The following is a 17,377-nucleotide window of genomic DNA, read 5'->3' on the forward strand; positions in this document are numbered from 1 at the left end:
ATACATAAACAGTGTTTATGTATGTGTATATATACATATGTGTGTATGTATATAATATATATTATATATATATATACAGTAAGTCCCCTAGATCTGAACTTTCAACTTGTGAACTTTCAAAGATGTGAAGGTGTATTTGCATGTCCAGTCACATAAGGTGATTCACATGCCTGCATCCTCTACAAGTGGTTGTGCTTTTGTGTACTTCACTGTACAGTACAGTATGGAGTACAGTAGTACAGACTCTTTATTTCAAGTCCAGGATGTCCAGAAGCAAGCGGAAAACAGTGGTATATAGCTGATTTTGTTAGTTGGGTATCTAGGCTAACTCTCTTGCACTTATGAAAAAAATTGGACTTAATGAATGCGCTCTCAGCATGGAACTCATTTGGATGTAGGGTACTTACTCTATTTTACTTTTTATATTTTATATAAAATAATATTTAATTATATATATATATATATATATATATATATATATATGATTATGGGCTTCTCAGGTGGCACTGGTGGTAAAGAACTGCCGGCCAGTGGAAGAGATATAAGGGACATAGGTTTGATCCCTGGGTCAGGACGATCCCTTGGAGGAGGGCATGGCAACCCACTCCAGTATTCTTGCCTGGAGAATCCCATGGACAAGGGAGCCTGATGGGCTATAGTGCATGGGGTCACAAAGAATTGGATACAACTGAGCGACTGAGCAAGTATATATATATATATATATATATATATATATACAATATATACATACACTTTTTGTGCAGTATTTTGTAAAGGGTTTTCCATGTGTATCATCTAACACCTCACAGGAATTCTGGCGGAAGGTATTACTCAGCTCTCTGATTCGTAGGTGGGGATAAGTTGCCTGGTAGGTAGGAGGGCCAGAATTTGAAGCTGGGGCCTCTGGAGTTACATCCCTGCTCACTTATCTACCTAAATCGCCTCTCTCCTCCCACTAAGAAAACATACAAGGTAACGGTTAAAATCCAGAGTGCTAGTTGAGCAATGATAGGTGAGTGGTCTCTCTGGAAACTTTTTCAGCTCCCCCCTAGAGCTTGTAAGCAAAGTGTAAATTGACTATGTGCTTAGGAATTTACCAGCTCAGACAGACTGAAACAATTAGACAGGAGGCCAAGTAAGAGTGCGAGAGGGAGGCAGACCCCAAGCATGTGAGCTGAGCCGACATTCCTTTTAAAAGCTTCCCTTGGCCCCTTTCTCAATTGGCTGAGACCCTAGAGGGTTGACTGGCTAAACCACTTCCTCTCAGAAGTGTCTGTCCTCCCCAAGGGAGCTTGGGATGTGTAGTCTTGAAATCAGCTGAACTTTCAGAATCCTTCAGCTGATCTCCCTGGGTGAAGAAATGCAGACTGGATTTCAATAGCTTTTCCGTATGATGAAGTGACCAGTGTGCTTTTTGCAAAACACAGAGTTCTTCCAGGCTAAGAGTTGAAGCCTCTGTTTATGGATCAGAACCCCTTCCCCTGTCCCCCATTTCAGTTCTTTATTATCTCCCCTCTCCTTTCAAAGAGACTAAGCACCACTGACAGCCTCATCAGTGCTGCTGATGGAGGTAGATCCCCTGACAGGCGTGGAGAAGTTCTCAGCAGCAGAGGAGCCTTGCCCAAGGGTTGCTCCGCAAAGCGGTACCTTTTCAGTAGTTTTCAAGGTGACCTGTTTACCTGATGGCTATTAATAATAGATTTTAGAGGAAGTAAGAGTGCGAAACCAAGCCCACAGACCACTTACAGAAAGCACTGCATATTGTTTTGTTTTGTTTTCTAATTTCCTCCCTCACTGTTGCCTTGGCCTGGCAGCTCCTTGGCTTAGGGCAGTCAGATTTTTTTTTTTTTTTTTTGCCCTGGCATTCTGGAACCTCATGCTCTCATTTGGTCTAAGCTAGTAACTACCCGTGTGAGGGTCCACACTTGATGCATTACTCACTGGACTAAATAAACACTGTACACACGGATGGCTCAGGAGCACGTAGATTTCATTGGTTTAATAAAATAGCAATCATCTGAGGTGTCATTACATTTCTAGTGGTCACTGACCATTAAGAATGTTGTAAAACAACAGATATTGAAAATCTGGCTTCCTTTGCATGGGAGTCAACAACATTTTTTTACCTCCCCCCCCAACACACACAAAATGACTTCTTATTCAAAAGGGCTGTTGAGTAGCGTCTCAAACTATGGGGAAGACGGTTTCCACTGGAAATTTCCACAGGCTTGCCATGCTCCTCTCTGCTTGGCATGTGTTTTTGACCCCTTTTAATTGCTTCTTTTCTTTTCTCTGCTTTCCAATGTTGTGTTAGTTTCTGCTGTACAACGAAGACAATCAGCTATCAGATATATGTATACACATATCCCCTCCTTCTTGAGCCTCGCCATCCCTCCCACCTCTTTCGGTCACCACAGAGCACCGAGCTGAGTTCTCTGTGATGTACAGCAGCTTCCCACCAGCTATCTATTTTACAGATGGTAGTGTGTATGAGTCGATGTTACTCTCTCAGTTCACCTTCCTCAACCCTGCCATGTCCACACATGCGTTCTCTAAGTCTGCCTCTATTCCTGTCCTGGAAATGGGTTCATCTGTACCATCTTTCTAGATTCCACATATCTGCATTGATAGACTCAAAGCACTTCATGACATCTGTACAGAACGGTTGAGTAGGGGAAAGGTTGGATTAGTAGCCAGGATGGTGAAGTTCCTGTTTGTCCTCCGTGTCGAATCAGCCAGCTCCTTTGCAGTAAGTTAGTAAATCGTAAATCTGAGCATTGAAGGGAATAAGTGCCAGCCCTCACTCAATACAAATGCTTCTAAGGAGGAAACGGTGTCCTGGTCCTGTTATGAGTGGACCAGGTTTCCAAGTGTGGAAGAAATGATTGGGAAATGAATTCTAGGGGCAATATTAGATCAAATTCTAAGACTTTGTAAAGGTGATGGACCTTAGCCAGTGCTTGAATAGCCAGGGCATATTAAGAAAACCTCTTAAAAGGATGACCTCCAATGCCTCACCATCTCATCTTTCTCACAGAAGTCAGAAGTGTGTGCCTTGATTTTCCCTAATGAATACTTAGTAGATTTCAGAATTGGTGAGAAAACTGCTTGCCTGAGATAGAGATTTGCAAGAAAATCCAGCTAGACTATTCTTAAACATCCCTGGCCTTTATCATTTCTCTTTCTATGCTTAGGCCACTTATACCGAATTTTTATTTTCTGCTTTCTTAGAAGTCCACTAGGAAACCCCTATAGAAGTATACATACAGACTTATTCCTCTAAAGACTAACATCCTTGTTGGGTATTGACAGTAGGAGAAATGCAATACAACGAGAATAGGAAGAAACAATTAGAATTTCATCTGTAATTTATTTTTCTATCACTCCTAAAATTTTTCCATTTTGTGTTTGTTTTATAAGCTAAATAACAACATAAGTTTTATATATGCTTTGTAAATTGATGTGCATATAATGAGAATGGTAACTCAGCTGGTAAAGAATCCACCTGTAATGCAGAAGACCCCGGTTCGATTCCTGGGTCGGGAAAATCTCTCTGGAGAGGGGATAGACTACTCACTCCAGTGTTCTTGGGCTTCCCTTGTGGCTCAGCTGGTAAAGAATCCACCTGCAATGCAGGAGACCTGGGTTCAAACCGTGGGTTGGGAAGATTCCCTGGAGAAGGGAATAGCTGCCCACTCCAGTATTCTGGCCTGGAGAATTCCACGGACTGCATAGTCGATGGGGCTGCAAAGAGTCGGACACAACTGATTGACTTTCACTTTATATATACTTTATAAATTAATGTGCGTATAATGAGAATATTTACGTACATTTTTTAATGGTAGGGTGCACATTAAAAAATTTAGACACATCACTTCTTGGCCTTTTGGCTAAGATCAAGTGTCAAAAATTTAGACATTAAAGTTTCGAACATGTCTCCTTTTGTTTTGTCGTTACAGTCACTTGGTTGTGTCCGACTCTTTGCGACCCCATGGACTGCAGCATGCTAGGCTTCCCTGTCCTTCTCTATCTTATGGAGTTTTCTCAAATTCGTGTCCATTGAGTCGATGATGCCATCCAACCATCTCATCCTGTCACCCCCTTCTCTTCCTGCCCTCATTCTTTCTTTCCTTTCGTTTAAGTAGATAAGTTGTCTAGAAGGTACTCAGTGTCACCCTAGGAAGTCTACTGGGTGACCAGGGCTGTGAGTCTAATTTTTTCTCACAACATCAAGGACTTTCCAGGGCTCATTCATTTTCATTATGAAATAGAGGAAATGAAAATGAGCCAACTCACAGTGAAACGATTTGAGGCTAATTTCTTCCCTGGGAAGAAAAAAGATCTTAAAAATCTGCATGAGCCACAAACTCCTGGCACAGGACCAGAGGAGGCTGGACCATCTTATTCTCTGCTGGAGGATCGATTGTGGGAACGGCCACTTGGGTTGGAGATGCTCAGAGGATGCAAGAGTGAAGTCCAAGGTATGAGGTCTACCCTGGATGGATCTGCTTGCTTTGTTCTGGTTCCTAGACACATATCCATGGCCTTGGCTGTCCTCCTTTAAAACCCTTTTAGGCTGGAGGAAGATTTAAATAATATTTTAAAAAATCTCTGCAAACATCATCAACAATGTAAAGGTTAATTTTAAGTATCAATTTGACTGTGGCCAAGATTAAATAGTGTTTCCGGTATGTAAGTGTGGGTGTTTCTGAATGAGATTAGCACTGAATGTGTGGACTCATTGAAGAGGACTCCTCTCCCCGGTGCAGGCCAGAGGGCCCCCTCTCATCACAGAGGGTCGGAATAGAACGAAAAATAGAGGAAGGAGGAATTCACCCTCTGGGCTCCCTCCCTGCCTGCCCAAGCAGGACTTTTCTCCTGCCCTGGAACTGAGATCTACACCATCAGCTGGTTTCCCAGATTCCCTTGAATCACATACTACTGGTTCCCCTTGAGGGATCCCCAGGTTGGTCAGTAAATAAAGAATCTGGCTGCAATGCAGGTGACACGGGTTCAGTTCCTAGGTTGGAAAGATGCCCTGGAGGAGGGCATGGCAACCCACTCCAGTATTCTTGCCTGGAGAATCCTTTGATGAGAGGAGCCTGGTGGGCTACAGTCCATAGGGTCGCAGAGTCAGACACGACTGAAGCAACTAAGCACACTACGCATGGCTTCCCTAGGCGACCAGCTTCAGACCACGGGAATTCTTCAGCCTTCACAATTGCATGAGTCAAGTCCTCGTAATAAAGTTCCATATATATATATCCCATTGGTTCTGTTTCTCTGGAGAGTGCTAATACAAACAACACTAAAACCCACATAATTCTATACTTTCTGCTGTATGTACACGTGAACAAGTTTTCACGGTGCCAGAAGAGGTCAATAGGAAACTTTCCCTGGGAAAACCCTTGGACCTGGGGTGGGGGATAGGGGACAGAAGGTTGGTTGTAAATAAGAAAACATTCTCCTCAGTTCTGAGAGAAGAAGGCACAATTTATTTAGTCAAATTATTTTACAACATAGTCTCCACGGACAGTTGTCAACTTAACACTTAATATAGTTTAAAAGAGACAATGATTACCTGCAAAATTATATATATTTTAATATCTAAAAAATATATTGTATATATAAGGCAGAAAATCCCTCGTATCCACAAGGGAAAGTTTGATCGCTGTTTTCCAAGTTGTGATGATTGTAGTTCAGTTATTTACAAATATCTCCAAAGCAGTTAACGGTTTAAAGGGGTTGCCTTGACTCGCTTCTGCTCATTTGTTAAATAATTACAGTGATTCTCTTTCGGGTAAGTCAGTGACTTCAAAGTCCTGTTCTCTTTTCTGAAACAAGTCACATTATGCTTTTTTAAAAACCAGCTATAAAAACGTACAAGCAGCCCAAATGTACAGATTGACAAAAAGATGTACAAATTACATTTAAAAAAAATAACGACTGATTTGATAGGAACACTGTATCTGTGACCGAGGTCAACTCGTTTCTTTACTCTTTTTCACTTTTTAATTATTTACTTTTAATACTGTGAGATATAGGAAAATAACTCTGCATAATTTATACAGTAAGTTGCCTTGTGGTTGGTGGACCCTGGACTGATCGTCTGACAAGCGCACAGCACTTGCGAATCTGTTTGTGTTTAGAAATCCCTAGGACTTTTCAAAGTACTGGGACCCACTGTCATTTTTTTTTTCAGTTATTTAATTCTCTAACTTTTCAGGAATGTCTGTATTTGCATTAACATCTCTTAGTTCATATCTTGACTACTTCTAGACAGAATGGTCAGCGTAGCGCATATTTACTGCCCACTGAGAGGGATTCTGCAATGCCCGTGGCTTCTTAAATACACACTTGTTTCTTTCTGTTAAATTCCAGTTGGGTGAAAACTTCACTGGCCTTACAACCAATGTTCCAGTTGCCCTCCACTGAGTTAGGTCTTCCTCAGATAAGATGATAAGCTTCCTGCCTCTTGTTCACTAAATCTCAAACCAGAGCATAACTGGTTAAGTCCATGATTCTTTATCCTACTGAACCCTTCAAGGTTCAAGATGAGACCCGTGTGTCGGTAAGAAACTGCTTTTGGTCCTAAAAATATAAATCTACATGCAGTTTCTTTCCCAGAACCATGACACAACCATTCCAGTAATCTAAATATTCAACTCATAGGTTGACAGGAGATTGGGACTCCAAACTGGCATACTGGCCCATGGAATTATCCATCTCTTTGTTCAAGGTAGAGAAAAGCAGGAGTTACCAATGTTAAAAAAAAAAAAAGAAGAAGAGTTGTTTTTAAGAACAGGTACAAAAGTTCTATCCAACAAGAAAGAGCATCCAGTTTTGTTTTCTCTCCAAGGCCACGTAAGTCCAAAGGGAGGTGTAAGGGAGGGGGCTTCAGCTAGAAGGCCACCGATGAGGAAGCATCTAGTAGTAGCTGCCTAAGTGTGAGGGCACGTGGGTGTTGGGATGGCGGGGGACATTGGGGTTGGGGTAGATGCCCCCCGTGGGGGAGGTCCAGTATTGTGACGCCGCTCCGAAGAAGCTGGAGGAAGTGACCGGCATGGAGGATGGGTGTGGAGGGACAAAGTTCACCTTCTGTTGGTGGGTGTGGTAGGAAGGCACGTAGGAGATGTCGGAAGGGTACTTGTACATGGATGACTCGGTGGGATGTGGCTGCAGAGCCTGGGCGATGCCGTGGAAGTCAAATTTGTAGGCATACCTCTTGCCGTGCACTTTGGTCATAATGTTTTTATCGTAGTAGTATCGGAGGGCCCGGCTCAGCTTGTCGTAATTCATGTTGGGTTTGCTCTTGCGCTCCCCCCAGCGCCGGGCCACCTCGTCGGGGTCCGTCATTTTGAACTCCCCGTTGGTCCCTTCCCAGGTGATGCAGCTGGCGTTGGCGCTGTCCGAGAGCAACTCCAGGAGGAACTGCCACAGCTGGATCTGCCCACTCCCTGCAGGAGAGAGAAAAACAGAGGCTCCGCCTGAGAAATCAGAACCTGATCCTTTAGTGCAAGGGTCCACTCACCCCGGACAGGAACCCCAGGATCTCCTTCTACAGTCAGAATCCACTTCTCACTGAGACCGGCATAATCAGCAAGGTTAGATCTTTCAAGAATCTGCCTGCAGCCTGGTGAAATTCACCCAGAGCTAGCTGTGTGGCTTGAGACGAGGCACGCCCCATCCCTTTGGGAGAAGATGCTTGCCTCTCTTCTTCTGTAAAGGCCTGAATCACTGTCTACTCCTTATTCAGTGCTGGCCTCCCTCAGAGTCCCAGGGGAACGTGTGACAGCACTTTAGGCTGCAGCGACCTGAACTGCTCCTTAGCCTTCGTGCTTGGCTCTCGGCTCTAAGTTCCACAGAGAAGAACATGGGCAGAGAGAAAAAAAAAAAAAAAGAGGAGAGAGAGCTGGTGGCTTTCTCACCCTCTGAGCAGAATCGGCCTGGAGACAGGAGCAGTGGCACTTCCTTGGTGGGAAGGGGCCGGCCTCGCAATTCCAAAGGGCCTATTAACTCACATAGGAGGTACGCTTGGTTCAGAACTCGCTTGAGAGTTAGCTGAATCACAAACCCTTAAAATACACTGTCAAGTTCATTTCATCTGCAACCTCTTTTATGAAGTCAGGTAATGCCACAATACTATCTAAAGTGAAGACTGAGGCAGCTTTAGAATATGTATTCACCGAGAGCTGGCTAGAACTTGTTCCTTGCCCTTCCCACCACCTCCCATCTTTCCCTGCTGAAACTTATCTCAACCTCAACGCACATACACGGGGCTAAAATGTTTGTGGTCCAGAGGCATCTTCAGCTTACGGACATCATCACCACCTAATGACAAGCCCTGTTCTCTCCTTGTGCGCTAGAGAAACAGGGATCGAACAGTTCAAAGGAAGGCATACATGTCCCTCCCCAGTCAGGTGTCTGAACTGAGGACACCTAAGTGATCTCATAAAGCTATGGAACATTCTGGAACACATCCTCTCACGCAAAAGTAAACTCACCAGGATTGGCTAGGCGACTGCTGGTTGGGCCCAGGATCTGATATGGATCTAAGGAGACAAGAATGGAAATTTGCTTCACTGTTATGAAAAATGTAAAAACAACAGCATTAACAATAAGAATACCCCCAAGGGTTTCTACTTTTATTTCAGTATCGTAAGAAAGCGTGATTTCAGAAAACTGCACTGCTTTTGTTTGCAGACCTCAAAGATCATGATCAGAGTTATGGTCTATATCCCCATTATTATAGAAACAACTTGAAATAGTGAGAGTATCATTGTTTCATATTTAGTGTCTGAAATTTATAGATAATGCTGCCATTACCTAAAACAGTAATAAAAACCATTTGGAAAGGAATTAGCTGATATTCAATCATACAAATAAGGTGAAGTATGGCTTATTAAAAGAGCTTAAGGTCGAACAGTGTCTTTGTAAAAATTTATTTATTTATATATTTTTGACCACACCATGCAGTTTGTGGGATCTTAGTCCCCTGATGAAGGATTGAACCCATGCCCGGCAGTGGAAGTGCTGAGTCTTAACCACTGGACCACCAGGGAATTCCTTTGTTGCTGTTCAGTCACTCAGTCGTGTCTGACTCTGTGAGCGCATGGACTGTAGCCTGCCAGGCGCCTCTGTCCATGGGATTCTCCAGGCAAGAAAACTGGAATGGGTTGACATTTCCTTCTCCAGGGGATCTTCCTGACCCAGGGATGGAATCCATGTCTCCTGTGTCTCCTGCACTGGCAGGCGGACTCTACCGCTGAACCATCTGGGAATCACTGACTGGTCTTTAATAGCTCTAACTATTACTAACTATTACATGTCCCTTTTTTTCTGATGCAACATAAAAGACACATGCCTGGAAATCAGGTAGCCTGGGTTCTCGCCCAACTAAATTATCAGCTAAATAACTCAGTGGACAATCTCTGGGTATTGCTTTTCTCCTCTTCAAAATGATAGGTTTGGCTCTTCGATTCTCCAGTTCCCTTCAAGTACAACCTTCTATGATCTTAAGCTTGGAAATGTTGACACCAACCAACAAGAATTTGTATTTTAGCCATAAAATGATTTTATATATATATATATATATATATACACACACAGAAACACACACACACATATATATATATATATATTTGAATTTGTTTTTTTAAGATAACATCTCTTTATTTTGGAAACAGTGGCTGACTTTATTTTTGGGGGCTCCAAAATCACTGCAGATGGTGATTGCAGCCATGAAATTAAAAGACGCTTACTCCTTGGAAGGAAAGTTATGACCAACACAGACAGCATATTAAAAAGCAGAGACATTACTTTGTCAACAGAGGTCTGTCTAGTCAAGGCTATGGTTTTTCCAGTGGTCATGTATGGATGTGAGAGTTGGACTATAAAATATTTGGGGGAAGGTAATTTGGCCATCTGATGGAAGAGCTGACTCATTGGAAAAGACCTTGATGCTGGGAAAGACTGAGGGCAGGAGGAGAAGGAGGCAACAGAGGATGAGATGGTTAGATAACATCACTGACTCAATGGACATGAATTTGAACAAACTCCCAGAGACAGTGAAGGGCAGGGAAGCCTGGTGTGCTGCAGTCCATGGGGTGGCAAAAGTCGGACATGACTGAGCGACTGAACCACAATGTCTAATTTTGTTGTTGTTGGGGATTCTTTCAATCCTCTATGTCAAATCCTCTCTGTCTGACTTGTGTTTCACAGTCAGCAAGTTTTTAGCCTTCCTGAGGAAATGCAGGTCAGCTTTCTACTGCTTATCTTTAGTGGAGATGGAAAACCAAGTCTGTTTATCCAAAGCAACAGCGTGTTCAGAGCTTACTCTAAGCTGTGTCCCATAGAGGAGACCAAATTGGGCCTGGGAGGGCACACATGGCTGACTTCAGACACATGAAGAACCTTCACAGAGAACAAGAGGAAGACCTCTCCACAGGGCAAACTGGGAAGCTTAAATGGAAGATAAAGCAGTGGGGGGACTCTGGCTCAAATGGTGGAACTGAGCCTAGTCAGGTATTGAGCTCCCGTAGCTGTAAGTATTCAAGTGGAGATGATGCAATCACAAGACTGAGATGTTACAGGAGGATGTTGTAGACCTAGATGTCTCTAGGTTCCCTTGCCGTACTAAGAGTCTCCAATTCCATGGTTTTCAAGGTTGCTCTGTCTTAATTGTTAAGGAGATTCATTACAGGGATGGAAGAAGGTGAAGCAACTTGGGAGTTTGGGATGATAGCTCTCGTATTCCCCGAATCCAGCCGTGTGGCTTCTGGCAAATCACTTCACCTCTTTAGACCTCGATTTCTTTATTTTACAACATGAAGCATGTTAATCTTGAGGTTCCTTTCACCTCTGATATGTCATGAGTCTCTCCAAGTTCCAGGGCTAGGTATGCCATGCACAGATCTAGTACAGTGTCAAATATAGGATTCTATGAAGAAGAACAGTGATGACAAACACAAGATATTGTCTAAATCCTCCTCTGTTGACCACGTGGCACCAATGGCCGCACAGGACACAAAGGAGGGTTTGAACATCATGGACAGGTACCTGGTTGGGGCCGCTGTTCAGTATTCTTACTCATTGTTTGTGCTCCACCAAGGGGGGGACCTGCGGCAAGAAGAGAAATACGGTAAGCGAGCCATTCTCCGTGCAGGGGAGGGAACGTCTCTTCAAGCACATCCCCACCGAGGAGGACAAATGTGCTTTCTCATTCATTCACTCACTCAGTCACTCTACTCATTTATTCACTTTATGTTATAAATATTTACCCAGAATCTATGTACTGGTACTGTTCTCGATGCTAGAGACCCAGCACTGAGCAAGGGGTTCCTGCCAGAGCTTACATTTTAATGGGGGCGACAACGATAAATAGCAATAAATACGTAGAAGCAATAAATACTTAGAAGGAGCATGTCTGATAGTATTGGGGCTGTGGATTTCATTTTTAAATAGAAAACTGAGAAAGGTGTTTAATGAGAAGGTGGCATTTGAGCACCAGTCTCCTGCTCCTGTGTTTCCACGTCTTGTGAGCTCCCTTCTTTGTGGCATCTCTTAGTACACCCTTCCTGCTCCTGCCATCACGTCACATCTCCATGTTAGAGCTGTGTTGCTTCTTGCACCATCTTTGGTTTCATCTGACTGGCATCCTCACCATTCCTCTCTCTTCTCACTGACCCATCAAATGCTATTTAGCCAGTTTAATCTCCATAAACCACTTCGCTCCACCATCCAAAAACCTCAGTGACTCACTGTTGATAAAGCACTGAGGTCTATGTTCCGAGCATCTCTGAACCCCTTCCTTACCCTTCCAGACTTTTTTCCTTCGTGCACCCTAAACTCCAGGAACCCAAGTCCTCCCTGACTCTCAGACATGTTGACCTTGATGTCTTTCCCTGACCCCGCCTCTCCTGGGAGAGCATCTTTCCCATCTCTCTGGGTCCAAATACTGCCTCTCTTTCTAGAACCAACTCTTATGGCTCCAGGTCCCCAAGGCGTTCCTGACGCCATCCGGAAAGAAAGAGTTGTGTGTGTGTGTGTGTGTGTGTGTGTGTGTGTGTGTGTGTGTGTGACGCCATCCGGAAAGAAAGGGGTGTGTGTGTGTGTGACGCCATCCGGAAAGAAAGGGGTGTGTGTGTGTGTGTGTGTGTGTGTGTGTGTGTGTGCACCCGACTCCTCTCCCCTCCTGGAGAGACCTGTTTCACCACGTGAAACCCACACTGCCCAAGGCTGGAGGCAGAGTAAACAGATAATACATATTATTAAAAGGGCTTGTGGCTATTGCCTGGGCATTAATTTTCAGTCCTAACTTCTATCTTGAAAGAATTCCCTTCAACATCCATTTCTGTGCTTGATATTTTACTTCCTAGAGACAGCAAGATTGACACATTCTGGGTCAGGACTTTATGAATCATTCTTTCCCCTGCACTCTTCACAGGAGATTCTGGGTCAGATTTCAACACAAATTGATGTCATACCGCTAGCATCTCCTCATCCGGTTATTACCCCACCTCAGCGTTCCATGAAATGGGGTAGAGATGTTGGTATGATTATATCTTGACAATTAGGGAAGCAGGTGAAGTCATGGAGGGTCATTATTGAAACGTAAATGGCAGAATCCAAATCCAGGGATTTTTCATTCATACAGAACCTTGTCCTAAGAAACTTGACAACTTCAAATATTCTAAAGCCAAATGCAGTAAAACAAAACGCAAAGGTCTGAATGAAAATTCCATTATCTTTCTGGGACTATGTATCACTGACAGGTTCTCCATTGGCAATTAATTTTGATGTCCATTCAAAAAGCAGAAAAAGAAAATGCTCACTCTTCTCTTCCTTTCTCTTATGACCCTGTTCTCCACTCCACCCTCAGAAAAAGGTTTTCCTCCCAAAGAACAGAGTGACGTTTACTTACTTTTGTTGAGGCCAGAATTCATGTTACTGCCCCAACCTCCTCTCCTGACTGAGTCATAGGAAGGGTCTAGTGGAAAAAACAAATAGAGATACATCAGCCTCAATAGATGTGGATTTGAGCAAACTCCAGGAGATGGTGGACAAGAGAGCCTGGCATGCTACAGTCCATGGGGTGGCAGAGTCGGACACAACTGAGTGACTGAACAACAACGACAGCATCTCTTGCTCTTCAGAAATGTTGCCTGAAGATTATCTTTTAGTGATCCAGAAAAATTTAATTTAATTTAGCAATAACTTCAAGCATCACTAAATTCCAGAAGTGCATTTCCCTGGGGCAAATGGGGATGAATGGAAGGAACATTGACACACTGATTAGGAGTCAAAGGTGTGGACAGAACCTTGAATTTGAAGTCACAGGGTTGGTTCGGGTTCTATCCTTCCACCATTTGTTGTGAGACCTTGGATGCATCTAGACATCCTTGGGCCTCAGCTATTCAAAATATGTAATTAAGAGTCTTCCCTGGTGGTCCAGTGGATAAGACTTGGTGCTCCCAATGCAGAGGGCCTTGGTTCAATCCCTGGTCAGGGAACTAGATCCCACATGCTACAACGAAGAGTTCACACGCTGCAACTAAAAAAATAAATAAATAAATAAAGCATGCTGAATCTAAAAGAAACCCTGCATGCCACAGTGAAGACTGAAGATCTCCTGTACTGCAACAAAGACACGGCACTACCAAACACTTTCTTTTAGAATATGGAAATAAGGTTTTACATGACTTAATCTACCTTAAAGGGTGTGCCAGTGTTATCAATTGAATATCTGTGTCCTCCTCAAACTCATAGGCAGATGTCTAATCCCCAATGTGATTGTAATAGGAGGTGGAGCCTTGAGAGGTAATTAAGTCTTAAGGGTGGGGCCCATATGAATAGGGTTAGTGCTCTTATAAGAAGAGGTCACAGAGGTAGCATGCCTGCATGCCTCCTGCCATATGAGGGCACAACAAGAAGGCAGCCATCTGCAATCCAGACGGGAGGTCCTCCAACACCTGACCACGCTGGCACATGACCTAACTTTCAATCTCCAGAACTGTCAGAAGTTAGTGTTGTTTATAAGCCTCCTAGCTTATCATACTTTGTTACAGCAGCCCCAAGGGATGAAGACAGGTAATGATCAAATGAGATAACACGTGTGAAGCATCTTATAAGGCATTCTACAAATATAATCTAAGTTTAGAAAGAAAGAATGTGTCCAAAGCCTATGTTGCAAAACCATTTAAGCAGCTCTGCAGAGATGGTCATGTCTAGATTAAAGGCTCGTGGACAAACTGTCTCATAGCCACGCCTCAAGGCCCCAGCGGTGGCTCCAGCCTCTCATTCCAGCACATGTTTGGGCACATTCTGGGTTCTCCTTGGCCTCTCAGCTTTTCTGTTGACAGTGGAGAGAGTTGGGCAATGACCACAGCTAAAGGAAAAGGGCCAGAGGTGTGGCTGGGACAAGAAACAAGGGGCTGGAGAGACGCTTCCCACCTGGACTGCAGAGAGGCTTCCAGATCACCTTGGTGGACATTCGATTGAACCTGAACATTCATGATCCCAACCCATTTTCTTGAAAGAATCCACACGCCTCCCTAACCCTGTGCAGAAACTGCTTAACCGACTGGCTGGAAACGTCTTTTCCTTTCTCACACTGTGAGTCCCGTGGAGACATGGAGCAGGAATAGCAGAAGAGCTTAAGGATATAGAATTATGACTTTCAAAGTCTTTCCACGGACAACAAAGAAACCATAAAAACCATCCGGACAAATGGAGTGCAAACCTCATCAAACGACTGTCAGACGGGGTGAAACGCAAACCATCCCCCTCCACCCCTTCTGAGCCTCACAAACAAATTAGAATAAGAACTGTGAAGATGGGCTGGCTGGTCCCATGGCCTGTTCTGATTGTTTCTGGCTAAGAAGAACCAAACTACAGGAACAGATTTTTGGTGGAAAAATCCACGTGCAGATGCACATTCCTCCTAGTTTTGGAAAAGCCAGGGCAGTTTTCAAATTACAATCTTTAGCAATTGGCATGAAAAGCAAAACAGAAAGTGAGGGGTTGGAGATGGGAAGAAGGGGAGGGAAGGGGGAAAAGAGACAGACCTGGCTCATTTGAGTTGTCTGTTTTTATTTCTGACTCTTTTTTTCACAATTCCTTCCGCAAATAGATTTCCGTGCTTGCTCAAAAACAAAGCAAAACAGAAACAAACAAAGAACCTAACTTGTTTACAAGCTGCGGTATGTGGTTGAAGGTTCTCATGGGTTATTTTCTGGACTGTCTGGCAGGGGGCAACAGTATGAACGAGGCTGGGGGACCCGTGAGGAAAGGCCAGGTTCTTCCAAAATTTTTCTTTGGGGTTGGGGTGCTGGTTAGGCCTCCAGGCATTTGTCTGGGACTGATTTCTGCAATGGATTGCGTATTTGGCTATACAGTGCAAGTGAAAGAATATGAAACAAGTCCGCTATTCTTGCCTTTATTATTTTTATTAAATTAATTAGTTAGCTAAAATTTTTATTGCAGTATGTTGTGTTAATTTCTCCTGTACAGCAAAATGAATCAGTGATGTGTATACATATATCCCCTCTTTTTTGTATTTCCTTTCCGATTAGGTCACCACAGAGCACTGAGTAGAGTTTCCTGAGTTATAGAACAGGTTCTCATTAGTTATCTATTTTATACATGTGTGTGCTGTGTGCTCAGTCATGGCTGACTCTTTGCGACCCCATGGACTATAGCCCACCATGGGATTTTCCAGGCAAGAATACTGGAGTGGGTTGCTGTTCCCTCCTCCAGGGGATGGGTCTTCCCTACCCAGGGATTGAACCCATATCTCCTATGCCCCATGCATTGGCAAGCAGGTTCTTTTACCACTGAGTCACCTGGGAAGCACCATTTTATATGTAGTAATGTATATATGTCAATTCCAATCTCTCAATTCATCCCACACCTCCTCCATCCCCCTTGGTATCCATACTTTTTTTGTTCTCTATATCTGTGTCTCTATTTCTGCTTTGTAAATAAATAGGATCCTCTATACAAATTTTTTCAGATTCCACATATATGTGTTAATATACAATATTTGTTTTTCCCTTTCTGACTTCACTCTGTATGACAACAACATGATTCAAAAAGACACATACACCCCAGTGTTCACTGCAGCACTGTTCACAGTAGCCAGGACATGGAAACAAAGTAAGTGTCCATCAGCAGAGGAATGGATAAAGAAGACGTAGGACATATACATAATAGAATATTATTCAGCCATAAAAAGGAACACAACTGGGTCATTGGTAGAGATGTGGATAGACCCCTGTCCTTGCCTTTAAATAGGAGAAGATAACAAAGAGGAGAAGGCTGTGAGGATGTACAGGTCACGTGCCAAAGGAGTGTTGGCGATCCTGGGGGGTAAAGGAGGGAGAAGAGAGTCTAAGTGGGGCTGGGTGGCTTGAGTGAGCCCTCTCTGGAGAGAAGAGAGCATGCGTCAGAGGTGGGCACGTGGCAGACATGAGCAGTGAGATGTGAATGTGTCGGGTGGGAGACAACCACCTGTGGGCCTGCAGTGGGGGGGATGAGGAAGACAGGGTTGAGGTCAGACTCAAGACCATGTTCACGGCCGATCAACAAGCTTAGTGGCCCTGGGTCATAGGCAGTAGAAACCAGGAGAGGCCTGGGGCAGGCAGCAATACGGTGAACACAAGGTGTGGTAGAGCATGCAGCCCGTGGCGGACGGATGCAGTGGGTACGGGGGGACGAGAGGTGAACCTAGCAGGAACGGAACAGAAAGTGGAATAGAAAGTGACAAATTTATGCAAAGAGAAATAGCAAATCATCAAGTTCCAGGAATTGGTGTGTGTTATCTGAAGTTTGGACTTGACTTCTGACTTACTCTGCGCTGATAAGATCTCTGACTCACAGTTTTCTAAGCAGTTTTTCTTTTAGGTCCTTAGTTTACTGGAGGAATCCATCCTCTCTGAAAGCTGTGTTATATTCATTCAGAAGAAACTTTTTTTTTTTTTAAGGCCCACCTTAAGGCTTTGGCTATAATCACCATCGACTTCTTACCAGCTATTCCTCCTATTCTTTTTTTTAAAATTAATTTATTTTTTAATTGAAGGATGATGGCTTTACAGAATTTTGTTGTTTTTCTGTCAAACCTCAACATGAATCAGCCATAAGTATACATATATCCCCTCCTATTCTTTTATTCTAACAGTCGAGGCATGCAAAAGTTACAGGATGCCTGGATGAATTCCCTGTAACCAACAGAGGGCAGGTTGTGGCTGGATTTTTCTCTAATGGTTGATACTCTATCAGAGGAGTGTCTGGCAGCCCTGTCTTTTCCTGTGATGCCCTGGTGGTCTGGGGGAAGCCTGGTTGAGAGAACTTTTGAGGTCCCCACCAACCCTAAAGTCCT

The 17,377-nt window shown here is 43.7% G+C and overlaps 1 protein-coding gene across 9 annotated transcripts in view; it reads right to left on the reverse strand.

The window, feature by feature from the left end:
* Positions 1-3,400: 3,400 nt before the first annotated feature.
* Positions 3,401-17,377, reverse strand: part of FLI1 (Fli-1 proto-oncogene, ETS transcription factor) — a 139,242-nt gene continuing 125,265 nt past the window's right edge. For 8 of the 9 annotated variants that reach the window (XM_081531088.1, XM_081531087.1, XM_081531093.1 and 5 more), the window contains 4 exons: positions 12,923-12,988; positions 11,059-11,118; positions 8,505-8,552; positions 6,832-7,457 (listed from right to left, as the gene is read on the reverse strand). In XM_081531088.1, the coding sequence (XP_081387214.1) occupies positions 6,928-7,457; positions 8,505-8,552; positions 11,059-11,118; positions 12,923-12,988 (704 nt within the window). In that variant the 3' untranslated portion in view covers positions 6,832-6,927. Of the gene's footprint in view, positions 3,626-6,831; positions 7,458-8,504; positions 8,553-11,058; positions 11,119-12,922; positions 12,989-17,377 lie in introns of those variants that run through there. The other variant, XM_081531095.1, reaches the window with a different exon arrangement.

Source organism: Giraffa tippelskirchi, chromosome 10, assembly GCF_054371585.1.
Source record: "Giraffa tippelskirchi isolate mGirTip1 chromosome 10, T2T-mGirTip1v1.2.pri, whole genome shotgun sequence".
In the NCBI taxonomy this organism is placed as follows: domain Eukaryota; kingdom Metazoa; phylum Chordata; class Mammalia; order Artiodactyla; family Giraffidae; genus Giraffa; species Giraffa tippelskirchi.